The following is a 17,872-nucleotide window of genomic DNA, read 5'->3' as shown; positions in this document are numbered from 1 at the left end:
ATTCTGCACTGTGCTCTTGCAGTCATCTTTGCAGGGCGGCCACTCCTAGGGAGAGTAGCAACAGTGCTGAACTTTCTCCATTTATAGACAATTTGTCTTACCGTGGACTGATGAACATCAGGCTTTTAGAGATACTTTTGTAACCCTTTCCAGCTTTATGCCAGTCAATAATTCTTAATCTTAGGTTTTCTGAGATCACTTTTGTTCGAGGCAGTCCAGTGTCCTTTTGCCCATCTTAATCTTTTCTTTTTATTGGCCAGTCTGATATATGGCTTTTTCTTTGCAACTCTGCCTAGAAGGCCAGAATCCCAGAGCTGCCTCTTCACTGTTGACGTTGAGACTGTTCTTTTGCGGGTACTATTTAATGAAGCTGCCAGTTGAGGACTTGTGAGGCGTCTGTTTCTCAAACTAGACACTCTAATGTACTTGTCCTCTTGCTCAGTTGTGCACCGGGGCCTCCCACTCCTCTTTCTATTCTGGTTAGGGCCAGTTTGCGCTGTTCTGTGAAGGGAGTAGTGGCAATTTATCGCATGGAATAGCCTCAGGACAAGAATAGACTGACGAGTTTCCGGAGAAAGTTCTATGTTTCTGGCTAGTTTGAGCCTGTAATCGAACCCACAAATGCTGATACTCAACTAGTCTAAAGAAGGCCAGTTTTATTGCTTATTTAATCAGAACAACAGTTTTCAGCTGTGCTAACATAATTTCAAAAGGGTTTTCTAATGATCAATAAGCCTTTTAAAATGATGAACTTGGATTAGCTAACACAATGTGCCATTGGAACACAGGAGTGATGGTTGCTGATAATGGGCCTCTGTACGCCTATGTAGATATTCCATAAAAAATCTGCCATTTCCAGCTACAATAGTCATTTACAGCATTAACAATGTCTACACTGTATTTCTGATCAATTTGATGTTATTATAAAAATGTACAAAAAATCTACGGTAATTTATGGTAGTGTATGCAATGACAGTGAGTGTGGTGCGCCACTGACTGTTATGGAAACAACAATGGTGTGTGTGTGGCGCGGGGAGGGCAGCACGGAGCGTCTCTCTCTGGCACCAACCATGGCACTGCACTGTGCTCATGGAGGCTTTTCAGCTTGAGAGCTTTTCAGATAAACTGCTCTTTCTCTATTTTCTCTCCATCCATCACACTCTATTTTTCTCCCTTTCACTTTCTCTCCTTTTTATCTATTTTCTCTCCCTCTCTTTCTGTCTCCCTCTCTCGCTACACAATGACTGCCATTCACAGGCATTCACCTGACACTTCATGAAGAACAAAAAAGTGCTCTGAAGAAAAACGTGTCTGAAATGCCATGGAAGGCAGTTGGGATTTCTGCTTGACATTCACTCGGACCCAGAGTCAGGTTGCTGCGTGTCCACTGTGGGTTCACTGGTTTCCACCCCCTGTTTGTGGGACATGGGGATGGAGGAGGGAGTGGAGGGGGGAAACCTGGCCCGGTGCCTGGTAGGAAGAAAGCGAGATGCATGAAGATGGAGACTGGCGAAATATCACTGAGGTCATTACCATAGTTGGGCCATTACACCTTTGGTGGTCTGACAAAGCACACCCCTCACCTGCTTAAAATTCACCAGTTGTGTTAACTCATATGGAGCGTTGATCTGAGTGAGTTTGAAAGATTTATATCTGAATTGGACGTAGTATGGAGAAAAAGCTAATCATTTCCCTCTCTTTTCCTCTTTTAACTACTGTTAAAACAGTCCCAGTCAGTGTGTGTGGTATGTCTGTCAGTGTTACAGTCTGAGCTGCCCTTGCTGGCCTCATATAATGAATGGGCTAATGTTGTGAATGGTTGGCTGCAGCAGCTAACAGGGCATGTATTGTTGTAGCTCTGTCATTGTGGCTTCCAGGGGGAGACTTGTGTTGTTGTTGTTGTCAGATGTTGTTAAGTGAACCTGACTAGCTAGTTGGTGCTAGCTGGTGGCTAGCTGGTGTTAGTACACTTAGCATCAGTTGGCCGTGGCTGGAGACTTTTTGAAGTGCTCTCCCTCAGTCCTCTTTTGTCCTGAGGGACTCCTTCCTCTCCTCTGAAACAGCGCCCATATTTGGTCATGCCTGGGAGAAGCACGGTCTAACTGTTATTCAGTTTCTCTCCCCTTCAACTCCAACATTAACTGAACCCTGCTCTTTTAAATGAATGGAAAAGTTCTCGACCCACCTGACCTCTTTCCTTAACACTCAGATAAAGAAACTAAAAAAAGATAACTTCTAAATAGACTACAAGTTCCCCTATAACCACCACAAGACTTCCTTTGTGTTGTCTAGAAAACGACAACATATCAGACTACTGAATGCAATGGCTGTAAATACGACGTTTCCCACACAATGAGCTAGTCTTTTAGCTTCCAAATGTTCTTTAATTGCATAAAACCATCCCATTTTCAGATACATCTCTTAAGTTATATTTTATCCAAATTTAGACAGCCTTTTACTTTGCTAAATATCAAAACGAAAAACAAGCTCTACCTCCAATGAATTCAGCCCTGTCTCTGACTAACAGCGCTCTCAAATAAACCCAGCTCACGTTTGTCTCTCTCTATGCTGAGCTTCTTTGATATGTACCCTGTTTTAGTTTCCCTCTCCACACTGTCCTGTTTAGGCTCATCGTCTTCCAGGGAATGCTTTGTGACACAACTCTCTTTGGTTGGGTTTGTTACATCAGGATGTAGTGTAGGAACTTGATTCCTCTCCTTTTTGGCCCAGACAGGACAGGCTTAACCCTCAGGAGGTTTGCTGTTGTGTGCGTGTGTCTGCGTGTGTCTGCGTGTGTCTGCGTGTGTCTGAGTGTGCGTGTGTGTGTCTGCGTGTCTGTGTCTGTGTATGTCTGCGTGTGTGGGCTGGCCTTGTGGAATGTTGTGTGTGTGTTAGGGGAGGGCCAGGGCCAGGCTGTCCTGTGATGTCACAGACTACCGCTTCAGAAGAGCTGTCAGATAAATAGATGAGAGGGGGAAAGAAGGGGAGGAGGAGAGGATAGAAGGAGAGCGGGTTTGGATAGGAGAGTGATCTGACCTGGCAGAGGGAAAAGTACAGAGCAGAACATTTTGTACTGGTGTTGGAAGGGTCAGCTTGTGTAGTACCCCTATTCTCCACTTACCCTTTTTAGCAGTGTGTGCACACAAACAGTCAGGACAGGGCCGAATTAGGAGTGATGAATTGGAAGGTGGAGCGAGGGATTCTTTTTTTCCCACAGAACCAAAGAAAAACCACACTTTAAGCTCGTACCAACCTCACATATGAAGCAATACAAACCCACAGGAAACGATAATGTCTTTTGACAAGTAACTTTTGACAAAATGGCACTTTATTCTACAGTGCGCATTTTGACTCAACCAAAAAAGTGGTGACACCTGTTCATAAACATCCTGGGCTTAGGGTGTGGAAGTCTGCTCTCTACATCAGTCAGTGGCCATGACATGACACATTAGTATTCAAACCATGAGGTAGCTGGAGAGGAGGAGCCTCTGTGTCTGCCAATCAGCTCCGCCTTAAGCTAGCAACCAACACCCATCAACACCTTGCCAAAAACCAATGACCTGCCTGGTGTGTTGCCATGGTGACAGCCTGTTGTTCCACCCCTCACCGTTGACCAGTGCAGTGAAAAGAGGGCAGGATTAGTGGGTTGATGCAACCACTGGGAGGATTCAAGGTAGGTATCTGAAGTCAAGGTCACAAGACTGTGGCTGGCAGGCTATGTGTGCGCGCATGTCTATCGTGTAGACTTTTCCATAACGGGCTGTAAGGCGATCCCCTCCAGTGTTGCGGTGTGGTAGTGTCTGGCTGTGGTGTCTGGTGTGATGCTCCCCTCTCCTATATTGGGCCTTTCAGTCGCTTCTCTGTCAGCTGATACAACACAGACCTGCAGACACGTCAGCACCGCTCTGAGAGGGAGAGGTGGAGCGTGTCTGTGGCAGATCTGAGAGCAACACACACAGACTTACGTACACACACACCCATCTGACCCCAGCCTCCTCAGGTTTCATCCTCACTGGTGTGTGTGTGTGCTGGAAGTCAGAAGGGGTGTGTGTCTATATATTTTTCCGATTGAGACCCCCTCTAAATCAAACAGATCAGACTGCTGAATGCTATGGCTACTAAGAATAACACCCCTTGGCTTCTTGTTAACGTGACTCTCTTTGGGATACGAGATATATTATCTGATGGGCTTAGATCACTTTTTCATGTGTGTTTTTGGAGGAGAACAGTGAATGTCTATACAGCTGGTTTAAGGTCTCGGTGCAGAAATAGCCAGGTCGTACAAAGTTCCAGTCGACAGTGCAAGTGGTGCTAGGCAGTGTCTCGGTAACTTGTAGGAATCTCTCTGCCCATACCTATGCCTCATCCGTAGTCTGCCATTAAATAGCTAGCAATGCAAAATGGAGTACATGTTTAGAAAGGGGTTTGGCAATAAATCCATTGTGCATGTCTTCTTTTCAAATGCATGCTATGAAAACCATTTCTCTTAGTTATAACTGAAGATATCTAGTTTTCTCAAATGTATGATGAATTGTGCCCATTGTTCAATGTACCTTTTTCATTTAAAATGCTTTCGGGACACCTTTGTCTACATGTAGCTGACTAAATGAACGTGACCCGGTTATTTCCTGTTAAATAACAACCACAGCCAGTGCTTTTGTTCCTAGTGTTAGTAGGCCTAACTGTAGCGATCATCATGTGAGAAGGGACACTTACACAGTCCCAGGCCTCACTTATTCTGAATGGCTGGCGTTGTGGAGGCACTCTGCATGCTGCCTGTCTATTGGGACCACTGTGTTGACACAACCCAGGCCCTCATATCAAATCCAATTTTATTTGTCACAAGCTTCATAAACAATGAGTGTAACCTAGGGCTGTTGCGGTGACCGTGTTACCGCCATACCGGCGGTCACGAGTCATGAAGGCAGTCAAATTCCACATGACCGTTTAGTCACGGTAATTAGGCTTCTCCAAGCTCTGATGCTGCTACTGGTCATTATTAGCCTAGCAAACTTGCTAACTGCCTGGTACACAGCATTCTATTGTCCCTCTAATCACTCTGACGTCAATGCAAATGTAATCAAAAATCTAATCACACACTTCATGAGTCCATGAGCTCATGTTGCGCAACATTTCTATTGGCTGTGCAATTGTGGGAGAGAACAGAGTGATGGCCGCTAATAAAAAGAGGAGGATCCCATCAGCGTTCTATATGCTAGGCCCCTATATTTATTTCCCAACTTTCCTAATATTAAGCACATTGCTTCTCTTTACAACAGGAGTATAGTCTACCTGGCTGGCATGAAAATGAACCATGTGCATAGATGACATGTATTTTTTCTCGCTGCCCCTGTTTCCCCTGTTTTGAGACAGGTGCATGATAAATGGTCCATTCTAAATCATAACTAATTTCACACATATATTATGTAGTATATATAATGACAAAACTAAATCAAGAATAGTCTGATGTGTGACAATATTAGCCTATCACTTGTGAATCATATATTATCACTAGTGAATGATGCCCAGTATAAGAAACAATACCTTTTCTTTTGCAGCTTTTTCTAACCATAGTCGCACACCTGATATAGCCTACCCCATAGACCTATATGTTTAATAAGGTTTGTATCATAACTAAAGTGGCCAAATAACGTCTTGAAATTAAGCACATTCATCTGCTTTAAAGTTACATTGATAACTCTAAATGAAACAACATATAGGAGGACCAGTTTCTTTGTTTACCCCTCAACACAGAATAGCTGCAGGTGTTCACTCTCTCAAATCGTTTGGAGAAAATATTTATATTTTATTCAGCTTTGTTCAATTGTATTCTTCATACTATAATATAAAATAATGCCACTGAATTATAAGCAAATCTTGTCTGCTAAATGAACTAGTGTAGCCCACAGCCATCTGGCTTAGCCACATCAGGACCTAACATAAGGACAACTCAGTGTATGCTATTCTGTTCTTCTGAAATAGACTACATTTTCTTCATATCATGTTTCTTTAGACCTGTCTAAAATAAGTAATGGATTTATTGTGAAGGTGTAGGCTACATAACACGGATTTATTAGACATTTAAACATGTCTAATAAATCTTTGTGTGGATGTCAGGAGATAATTAATATAAACACATTTAGTAACGGTCAATTACCATGCGACCGACAGTTATTTGCTTGACAATCACTGGCTGACAACATTTTGTGACTGCCACAGCCCTAGTGTAGACTAACTGTGAAATGCTTACTTTCGGATCCTTTTCTAACAATGCAGAGTTTAAGGTAGTGCCATGAGGAATAAATACACAGTGAATAACAATAACGAGTAAAAATAACATGGTTATATATAGGCAGTACCAGTATTTACCATATTTACCCTGTTTGGCTGTTTCATGAAAACCTCACCCTCGGGACATTGGGCCGGACTGACTCACCATGTGTTCCTGTTGTGGTTATAAACACAGATTTGAAAAGTAAGTAAAAGGAAGTAGTGTTGCGTGCTCGATGGTAGTAGGGGGTACCTGCTTAGTATAGTGTTGTGCCTGCGCTCGTACCCTGAACTGGACTAGTTCACTGTCCCCCCCCACCCACCCACCCACCCCCTCCTCCACTTCACTTCCCTCCAGTCGTCACTTCAGCCTTGGTAGTGCTGCACTCTGACTTCTGAGTAGCAATAAAGGAACACCCTCACATACAAAATGTAGGTCTGTTGCACCTGGCAGAAAAGTGAATTGTCACCACAGATGATATGGGGACATGACACTTTCAAAGCGAAGTTTGTCAGATGTTTTGAGACCTTTTAGTGTAGTCTGTCAAGACAGAACCACAACCAATGTCGTGGAATGTGGTTTCATCTTGACATTACTCTGCTTTTGAGGTTTGGAAACATCTGACAAAGTTCCATTGACGAGGACAATGTGCGTTTAAGTTCTAGCACTCTTTGCCATTAAATCTAATCTCTGTGTGTCTGTGTCTCTGTGTGTCAGTGCGGGGATGTCGCCCAGGGAAGATTGTGCAGATGTCAGAGGCTGAGGTGAGAGGCCTCTGCATCAAGTCCAGAGAGATCTTCCTCAGCCAGCCCATCCTGTTGGAATTGGAGGCTCCCCTCAAAATCTGTGGTAGGTGGTGATGATGAGGATGGTGATGGTGGCTGATGATGAGTTGTCCAGTTCAAGACCTATTATTAATTCATTGGCCTCTTTGGACGGATAGGCTATGGTAGTTAAGTAACCCCCCCACCCCACCCCCGCCCCTCCTCAGGTGACATCCACGGCCAGTACACAGACCTGCTGCGGCTCTTTGAGTACGGGGGCTTCCCGCCCGAGGCCAACTACCTGTTCCTGGGGGACTACGTGGACCGAGGCAAGCAGTCCCTGGAGACCATCTGTCTACTGCTGGCCTACAAGATCAAATACCCCGAGAACTTCTTCCTCCTCAGGGGCAACCACGAGTGTGCTTCCATCAACCGCATCTATGGCTTCTATGATGAGTGTGAGTAGTATGCATGCCTGCACACACACACACACACACACTCTGCGCACACACACACACACACACACACACACATCAATACATTGCCTCATGCACTTGTTAGTGTATCATACAAGTAATTGAGCTAAATACCCACCCGGCACACACCCTAATTCATGTTTATTTGCCATTCAACACATACAGCCTCTGTGACAAGAGTAAAGTTGCAGATGAATACACCTGCACACACTGTCTGACATGAGTCTAGAAGATCCCAGATGATTGTATGAAGTATGTTTAAACGTCATCTCTTAACGTTTCTCTAGGTAAGCGCAGATTCAACATAAAGCTGTGGAAGACATTTACTGACTGCTTCAACTGCCTTCCCATCGCTGCCATCGTAGATGAGAAGATCTTCTGTTGCCATGGAGGTACTGCTGGAAGAGCTGTCACTCAAACTCCGAAACGTCTGAATGATATGGTTGTTATAACAGCATGGAGAGTTTTGTCTTGCTCAGAAAGTGAATATGTAGCGTTGGAATAATGATTACATACTACATAGGTATTAAATAGTTACAGTATATATAATAACGCAAGCAGGCATTAGACATGAGTCATGACTATGATTAAGTGAAATAAAGACTTAAAGGCTCTGTGCACAGCAGTGCCTCTCCTACAACGTGCTGGTCCTGGCAGGGGAACTAACCTTGAAATGTGTGTGTGGTTTTTATGAGTTTTGGATGACTGAGTGCTGTTGTCTATGTCTCTGCGCTCCTCTGTCTCCTACCAGGCCTCTCTCCAGACCTGCAGTCTATGGAGCAGATCCGTCGTATCATGAGACCCACAGACGTCCCAGACACCGGTATGGCCACATACACACAGATGGATGCACATGTACATACACATATACTGAAGAAAAATATGAAACGCAACAGTTTTAAAAGCTTTAACTGAGTTACAGTTCATATCACGAAATCAGTCAATTGAAATGAATTCATTAGGCTCTAATCTATGGATTTCACATGACTGGGAATACAGATATGCATCTGTTGGCCACAGACACCTTAAAAGAAGTGGGCCTCACAATGGGCCTCAGGATCTCATCATGGTATCTCTGTGCATTCAAATGGTACATATTGTACACACACACACACAAACACACACACACACACACACACACACACAAACACACAGAGATATGTTTTACTGTCCTTTCTCGGATCTAAAATAGATTTATATTCAGAATCCTATTTCTCCTAACCCTAAACAACCCTTATCCTAACCCTAAATCCTAACCTAACTCCTAAACAACCCTTATCCTAACTCCTAACCTAAACCTAACCCCTAACTCTTAAACAACCGCTTATCCTAACCCCTAAACAACCGCTAATCCTAACCCTAACTCCTAACCTAAACCTATCCCCTAAACAACCACTAATCCTAACCCTAACTCCTAACCTAAACCTAACTCCTAACCCCTAAACAACTCCTAACCTAAACCCAACTCCTAAACCTAACCCCTAACCCTAATTGTAACACTAAACCTAAGCCTAAAATAGCCTTTGTCCTTGTGTGGGCCTGCAAAATGTCCCCACGAGGATAGTAATACACACACACACTCCTCTCCAACTCTCCAAGCTGTTTACAAAAACATGTGCTATATCCCTTAGCAGACAGTAGGGGTCATCCCAGATTGTACTGATTTTTGGCAGTGTAGCTAATTCTTTGTTAAAGAATTTCTGATTCTCCAAACCAAATGAATATTGCCATTACCATTTAGATGAGTTGTTTAAACATCACTTTAATGACTGTACGTGATCAACCCATTGTTATGTCAATACAGTAGACCTATGTATAGTTACATCTAAATAAGGTTCTGAGAATCATTGAATAAGTCACAGAAAACCCAAGGGATCTAGTATCTGCTCATCAGACCTTTCTAGCAAACATCTCCTTATATGGGAGTGTGAGCTACTGGACCGTGAGGCCATTTTACACATCTCAGATCCGTGTGTGTGTGTGTGTGTTCGTTCCAGGGTTGCTGTGCGACTTGCTGTGGTCGGACCCAGACAAAGATGTTCAGGGTTGGGGGGAGAACGACCGCGGGGTCTCGTTCACGTTTGGGGCTGATGTGGTCAGCAAGTTCCTCAACCGTCACGATCTGGACCTCATCTGCAGAGCCCACCAGGTACTGTAACAATCAACTGACCTGTCATTGTAGTCGAAACAAGACATCAGAGTAGTCCAGTACATCCACCCAAACACTGCTACACACACAATTGACAGCTCCAGTTCCCATAAACCTAAAGTATCAAATCTTAAAACACTTCTCCATTGCTGTTGAGATACTTAACAACTTTTCTTTTTACTTCTCTGATTACGTTGGTAACCACTTTATAATAGCAATAAGGTACCTCAGGTGTTTGTGGTATATGGCCAATATACCACGGCTAAGGGCTGTGTCCAGGCACTCTGCATTGCGTCGTGTTTAAGAACAGCCCTTAGCCGTGGTATATTGGCCATTTAAACATCGGGTGGGTCTAATCCTGAATGCTGTTTTGGTTAAAACCACATTCCAGTCGGTGTCTATTCCACAAGTTACATTATCTCACATTTCTTTTAGACTAACAACACCTCCTCAGGCCTTAATGGCTAAGGGCTGTGTCCAGGCTCTCCGCGTTGCATTGTGCCAAAGAACAGCCCTTAGCCATATACCAAACCCCCTCGGGCCTTATTGCTTAATTATAGCAACACTGATGTAGTTACACTTCATGACTTTGATGGTCCACTCCACTGATGTGCTGACTGTGTCCCCCCCCCACTCCACTGATGTGCTGACTGTGTCCCCCCCCACTCCACTGATGTGCTGACTGTGTCCCCCCCACTCCACTGATGTGCTGACTGTGTCCCCCCCACTCCACTGATGTGCTGACTGTGTCCCCCCCACTCCACTGATGTGCTGACTGTGTGCCCCCCCCCCCCCCCACTCCACTGATGTGCTGACTGTGTCCCCCCCCACTCCACTGATGTGCTGACTGTGTCCCCCCCCCACTCCACTGATGTGCTGACTGTGTCCACCCCACTCCACTGATGTGCTGACTGTGTCCACCCCCCCCCCCACTCCACTGATGTGCTGACTGTGTGTGTCCCCCCACTCCACTGATGTGCTGACTGTGTCCCCCCCCACTCCACTGATGTGCTGACTGTGTGTCCCCCCCACTCCACTGATGTGCTGACTGTGTGTCCCCCCAGTCCACTGATGTGCTGACTGTGTCCCCCCCCCACTCCACTGATGTGCTGACTGTGTGTCCCCCACCTCCACTGACGTGCTGACTGTGTGTGTGTCCCCCAGTCCACTGATGTGCTGACTGTGTCCCCCCCCACTCCACTGATGTGCTGACTGTGTCCCCCCCACTCCACTGATGTGCTGACTGTGTCCCCCCCACTCCACTGATGTGCTGACTGTGTGCCCCCCCCCACTCCACTGATGTGCTGACTGTGTGTCCCCCCCCACTCCACTGATGTGCTGACTGTGTGTCCCCCCCCACTCCACTGATGTGCTGACTGTGTCCCCCCCCACTCCACTGATGTGCTGACTGTGTCCCCCCCCACTCCACTGATGTGCTGACTGTGTCCCCCCCCACTCCACTGATGTGCTGACTGTGTCCCCCCCACTCCACTGATGTGCTGACTGTGTCCCCCCCACTCCACTGATGTGCTGACTGTGTCCCCCCCACTCCACTGATGTGCTGACTGTGTGCCCCCCCCCCCCCCCCACTCCACTGATGTGCTGACTGTGTCCCCCCCACTCCACTGATGTGCTGACTGTGTCCCCCCCCCACTCCACTGATGTGCTGACTGTGTCCACCCCACTCCACTGATGTGCTGACTGTGTCCACCCCCCCCCCACTCCACTGATGTGCTGACTGTGTGTGTCCCCCCACTCCACTGATGTGCTGACTGTGTCCCCCCCCACTCCACTGATGTGCTGACTGTGTGTCCCCCCCACTCCACTGATGTGCTGACTGTGTGTCCCCCCAGTCCACTGATGTGCTGACTGTGTCCCCCCCCCACTCCACTGATGTGCTGACTGTGTGTCCCCCACCTCCACTGACGTGCTGACTGTGTGTGTGTCCCCCAGTCCACTGATGTGCTGACTGTGTCCCCCCCCACTCCACTGATGTGCTGACTGTGTCCCCCCCACTCCACTGATGTGCTGACTGTGTCCCCCCCACTCCACTGATGTGCTGACTGTGTGCCCCCCCCCACTCCACTGATGTGCTGACTGTGTGTCCCCCCCCACTCCACTGATGTGCTGACTGTGTGTCCCCCCCCACTCCACTGATGTGCTGACTGTGTCCCCCCCCCACTCCACTGATGTGCTGACTGTGTCCCCCCCCACTCCACTGATGTGCTGACTGTGTCCCCCCCCACTCCACTGATGTGCTGACTGTGTCCCCCCCCACTCCACTGATGTGCTGACTGTGTCCCCCCCCACTCCACTGATGTGCTGACTGTGTCCCCCCCACTCAACTGATGTGCTGACTGTGTGCCCCCCCCCCACTCCACTGATGTGCTGACTGTGTCCCCCCCCACTCCACTGATGTGCTGACTGTGTCCCCCCCCCCACTCCACTGATGTGCTGACTGTGTCCACCCCACTCCACTGATGTGCTGACTGTGTCCACCCCCCCCCCCCCACTCCACTGATGTGCTGACTGTGTGTGTCCCCCCACTCCACTGATGTGCTGACTGTGTCCCCCCCCACTCCACTGATGTGCTGACTGTGTGTCCCCCCCACTCCACTGATGTGCTGACTGTGTGTCCCCCCAGTCCACTGATGTGCTGACTGTGTCCCCCCCCCACTCCACTGATGTGCTGACTGTGTGTCCCCCACCTCCACTGACGTGCTGACTGTGTGTGTGTCCCCCAGTCCACTGATGTGCTGACTGTGTCCCCCCCCACTCCACTGATGTGCTGACTGTGTGTGTCTCCCCCCCACTCCACTGATGTGGTGACTTTGTGTCCCACTCCACTGATGTGGTGACTGTGTGTGTCCCCCCACCTCCACTGATGTGCTGACTGTGTGTCCCCCCCCACTCCACTGATGTGCTGACTGTGTCCCCCCCCCACTCCACTGATGTGCTGACTGTGTGTCCCCCCACTCCACTGATGTGCTGACTGTGTGTCCCCCCAGTCCACTGATGTGCTGACTGTGTCCCCCACTCCACTGATGTGCTGACTGTGAGTCCCCCACCTCCACTGATGTGCTGACTGTGTGTCCCCCACCTCCACTGACGTGCTGACTGTGTGTCCCCCACCTCCACTGACGTGCTGACTGTGTGTCCCCCACCTCCACTGACGTGCTGACTGTGTGTGTGTGTCCCAGTCCACTGATGTGCTGACTGTGTGTCCCCCCCACTCCACTGATGTGCTGACTGTGTCCCCCCCACTCCACTGATGTGTTGACTGTGCCCCCCCCCACCTCCACTGATGTGCTGACTGTGTGTCCCCCACCTCCACTGATGTGCTGACTGTGTGTGTCCCCCCCCACTCCACTGATGTGTTGACTGTGTCCCCCCCACTCCACTGATGTGTTGACTGTGTCCCCCCCACTCCACTGATGTGTTGACTGTGTCCCCCCCCACCTCCACTGATGTGCTGACTGTGTGTCCCCCCCCCACTCCACTGATGTGCTGACTGTGTGTGCCCCCCCACTCCACTGATGTGCTGACTGTGTCCCCCCCACTCCACTGATGTGTTGACTGTGTCCCCCCCCACCTCCACTGATGTGCTGACTGTGTGTGTGTCCCCCAGTCCACTGATGTGCTGACTGTGTGTGTGTCCCCCAGTCCACTGATGTGCTGACTGTGTGTGTGTCCCCCAGTCCACTGACGTGCTGACTGTGTGTCCCCCACCTCCACTGATGTGCTGACTGTGTGTCCCCCACCTCCACTGACGTGCTGACTGTGTGTGTGTCCCCCAGTCCACTGATGTGCTGACTGTGTGTGTCCCCCACTCCACTGATGTGCTGACTGTGTGTGTCCCCCACTCCACTGATGTGCTGACTGTGTGTGTCCCCCACTCCACTGATGTGCTGACTGTGTGTGTGTCCCCCAGTCCACTGATGTGCTGACTGTGTGTGTCCCCCACTCCACTGATGTGCTGACTGTGTGTGTCCCCCACTCCACTGATGTGCTGACTGTGTGTGTCCCCCACTCCACTGATGTGCTGACTGTGTCCACCCCCCCCCCACCTCCACTGATGTGCTGACTGTGTGTCCCCCACCTCCACTGACGTGCTGACTGTGTGTGTGTCCCCCAGTCCACTGATGTGCTGACTGTGTGTCCCCCACCTCCACTGATGTGCTGACTGTGTGTCCCCCACCTCCACTGACGTGCTGACTGTGTGTCCCCCACCTCCACTGACGTGCTGACTGTGTGTGTGTCCCCCAGTCCACTGATGTGCTGACTGTGTGTGTCCCCCACTCCACTGATGTGCTGACTGTGTGTGTCCCCCCACTCCACTGATTTGCTGACTGTGTGTGTCGTCCCACTCCACTGATGTGCTGACTGTGTGTCTTCCCCAGGTGGTGGAGGATGGCTATGAGTTCTTTGCCAAGCGGCAGCTGGTGACTCTGTTCTCAGCTCCTAACTACTGTGGAGAGTTTGACAACGCCGGCGGTATGATGAGTGTTGACGAGACCCTGATGTGCTCCTTTCAGGTAACGTTACTAAAGTAACGTCAGTATCATATCCGTAGTGTCATTGCAACCACTGACAACAACAGACAATAAGTAGTTTGGTTGTCATTAGGGTAGACTGACTGAGGATATTCTCAGGATAAGTCCCTAAAGTGTATCATTCTACCCACAGACGTTTGTAGTCCTACACTGTTTATTCAATGGGGCGGCAGGGTAGCCTAGTGGTTAGAGCGGTAAAATAAAAAGGTTTTAAATTAGGTACTTGTCAATGCTATGTTGTGATCAGTACTATCACTCTGCAACAGCTGGAGCCAAACAACAACCCTTAGCTTTGATAGAATCCAACACTGTGCAGTCGCTTGTCTACTGGTTTTATTGATTAAAGAATCATTTGACAGGTGAAATATGCCTTGGATTTAGATGTATAGTCTTAATGGTCCACCGTCACTCTGTAGATCCTGAAGCCGTCTGAGAAGAAGGCCAAGTACCAGTACGGAGGGATGAACTCCGGCCGACCCGTCACCCCGCCCCGCACCGTGGTCCCACCAAAGAAACGGTGAACAAGGAAGAGAGAGAGAGCAGAAGGGAGGGAGATGGAGGGATGTCGTGGATGAGTGACGGTCCCTCATCAGTTTTTCACAATGGAGAAACACTTAGCAGAAATAAATCAATAAACATAGATAAAACACAAAGCAAAGTTTTTGATTTCATGACCCCCTGCCCCCCACCTCCGTTGTGTCTTTTGTTGTCATTTCCCCCTCTGAACTGTTCTGTGTCACGCACCGCTCCCCATGTGTAACCAACCACACCCGTTTAAAAAAGAGTAGCGTTTAAAGGAAACAATGACAACACAAGGTGGTCATTCTGTTTGCATATCGGAGTGTTTTTCTTCATACTTTTTTTCTTGCTTTTTGGCTTATGACGGAATGACAACTACTAGCCCCAGTTGACCATTTCACCCCACCCCAGTTGTCAAGTAAGAACAGGTGTTAATGACAACTACTAGCCCCAGTTGACCATTTCACCCCACCCCAACTGTCAAGTAAGAACAGGTGTTAATGACAACTACTAGCCCCAGTTGACCATTTCACCCCACCCCAGTTGACCATTTCACCCCACCCCAGCTGTCAAGTAAGAACAGGTGTTAATGACAACTACTAGCCCCAGTTGACCATTTCACCCCACCCCAGTTGTCAAGTAAGAACAGGTGTTAATGACAACTACTAGCCCCAGTTGACCATTTCACCCCACCCTATCTGTCAAGTAAGAACAGGTGTTAATGACAACTACTAGCCCCAGTTGACCATTTCACCCCACCCTATCTGTCAAGTAAGAACAGGTGTTAATGACAACTACTAGCCCCAGTTGACCATTTCACCCCACCCCAGTTGTCAAGTAAGAACAGGTGTTAATGACAACTACTAGCCCCAGTTGACCATTTCACCCCACCCCAACTGTCAAGTAAGAACAGGTGTTAATGACAACTACTAGCCCCAGTTGACCATTTCACCCCACCCCAGTTGACCATTTCACCCCACCCCAGCTGTCAAGTAAGAACAGGTGTTAATGACAACTACTAGCCCCAGTTGACCATTTCACCCCACCCCAGTTGTCAAGTAAGAACAGGTGTTAATGACAACTACTAGCCCCAGTTGACCATTTCACCCCACCCTATCTGTCAAGTAAGAACAGGTGTTAATGACAACTACTAGCCCCAGTTGACCATTTCACCCCACCCTATCTGTCAAGTAAGAACAGGTGTTAATGACAACTACTAGCCCCAGTTGACCATTTCACCCCACCCCAGTTGTCAAGTAAGAACAGGTGTTAATGACAACTACTAGCCCCAGTTGACCATTTCACCCCACCCCAGTTGTCAAGTAAGAACAGGTGTTAATGACAACTACTAGCCCCAGTTGACCATTTCACCCCACCCCAGTTGTCAAGTAAGAACAGGTGTTAATGACAACTACTAGCCCCAGTTGACCATTTCACCCCACCCCAGTTGTCAAGTAAGAACAGGTGTTAATGACAACTACTAGCCCCAGTTGACCATTTCACCCCACCCCAGCTGTCAAGTAAGAACAGGTGTTAATGACAACTACTAGCCCCAGTTGACCATTTCACCCCACCCCAGCTGTCAAGTAAGAACAGGTGTTAATGACAACTACTAGCCCCAGTTGACCATTTCACCCCACCCCAGCTGTCAAGTAAGAACAGGTGTTAATGACAACTACTAGCCCCAGTTGACCATTTCACCCCACCCCAGCTGTCAAGTAAGAACAGGTGTTAATGACAACTACTAGCCCCAGTTGACCATTTCACCCCACCCCAGCTGTCAAGTAAGAACAGGTGTTAATGACAACTACTAGCCCCAGTTGACCATTTCACCCCACCCCAGCTGTCAAGTAAGAACAGGTGTTAATGACAACTACTAGCCCCAGTTGACCATTTCACCCCACCCCAGTTGTCAAGTAAGAACAGGTGTTAATGACAACTACTAGCCCCAGTTGACCATTTCACCCCACCCTATCTGTCAAGTAAGAACAGGTGTTAATGACAACTACTAGCCCCAGTTGACCATTTCACCCCACCCCAGCTGTCAAGTAAGAACAGGTGTTAATGACAACTACTAGCCCCAGTTGACCATTTCACCCCACCCTATCTGTCAAGTAAGAACAGGTGTTAATGACAACTACTAGCCCCAGTTGACCATTTCACCCCACCCCAGCTGTCAAGTAAGAACAGGTGTTAATGACAACTACTAGCCCCAGTTGACCATTTCACCCCACCCCAGCTGTCAAGTAAGAACAGGTGTTAATGACAACTACTAGCCCCAGTTGACCATTTCACCCCACCCCAGCTGTCAAGTAAGAACAGGTGTTAATGACAACTACTAGCCCCAGTTGACCATTTCACCCCACCCCAGCTGTCAAGTAAGAACAGGTGTTAATGACAACTACTAGCCCCAGTTGACCATTTCACCCCACCCCAGCTGTCAAGTAAGAACAGGTGTTAATGACAACTACTAGCCCCAGTTGACCATTTCACCCCACCCCAGCTGTCAAGTAAGAACAGGTGTTAATGACAACTACTAGCCCCAGTTGACCATTTCACCCCACCCCAGCTGTCAAGTAAGAACAGGTGTTAATGACAACTACTAGCCCCAGTTGACCATTTCACCCCACCCCAGCTGTCAAGTAAGAACAGGTGTTAATGACAACTACTAGCCCCAGTTGACCATTTCACCCCACCCCAGCTGTCAAGTAAGAACAGGTGTTAATGACAACTACTAGCCCCAGTTGACCATTTCACCCCACCCCAGCTGTCAAGTAAGAACAGGTGTTAATGACAACTACTAGCCCCAGTTGACCATTTCACCCCACCCCAGCTGTCAAGTAAGAACAGGTGTTAATGACAACTACTAGCCCCAGTTGACCATTTCACCCCACCCCAGCTGTCAAGTAAGAACAGGTGTTAATGACAACTACTAGCCCCAGTTGACCATTTCACCCCACCCCAGCTGTCAAGTAAGAACAGGTGTTAATGACAACTACTAGCCCCAGTTGACCATTTCACCCCACCCTATCTGTCAAGTAAGAACAGGTGTTAATGACAACTACTAGCCCCAGTTGACCATTTCACCCCACCCCAGCTGTCAAGTAAGAACAGGTGTTAATGACAACTACTAGCCCCAG

The 17,872-nt window shown here is 48.2% G+C and overlaps 1 protein-coding gene across 2 annotated transcripts in view; it reads left to right on the top strand.

Moving 5' to 3' along the window:
* The window catches only part of LOC109897095 (serine/threonine-protein phosphatase PP1-beta catalytic subunit), a 39,759-nt gene extending 24,893 nt beyond the window's left edge, over positions 1–14,866 (top strand). The window contains exons 2-9 of one of the 2 annotated variants that reach the window (XM_031832461.1): positions 6,467–6,475; positions 6,989–7,120; positions 7,263–7,493; positions 7,799–7,903; positions 8,263–8,334; positions 9,509–9,660; positions 14,061–14,195; positions 14,630–14,866. In XM_031832461.1, coding sequence (XP_031688321.1) covers positions 6,467–6,475; positions 6,989–7,120; positions 7,263–7,493; positions 7,799–7,903; positions 8,263–8,334; positions 9,509–9,660; positions 14,061–14,195; positions 14,630–14,734 — 941 coding nt within the window. In that variant the 3' untranslated portion in view covers positions 14,735–14,866. The remainder of the gene's footprint in view (positions 1–6,466; positions 6,476–6,988; positions 7,121–7,262; positions 7,494–7,798; positions 7,904–8,262; positions 8,335–9,508; positions 9,661–14,060; positions 14,196–14,629) is intronic. The other variant, XM_020491632.2, reaches the window with a different exon arrangement.
* The last annotated feature ends 3,006 nt before the right edge of the window (positions 14,867–17,872 follow it).

Source organism: Oncorhynchus kisutch, linkage group LG9 (genome assembly GCF_002021735.2).
Source record: "Oncorhynchus kisutch isolate 150728-3 linkage group LG9, Okis_V2, whole genome shotgun sequence".
NCBI lineage: Eukaryota > Metazoa > Chordata > Actinopteri > Salmoniformes > Salmonidae > Oncorhynchus > Oncorhynchus kisutch.
This window is presented reverse-complemented; position numbering and strand designations above follow the sequence as displayed.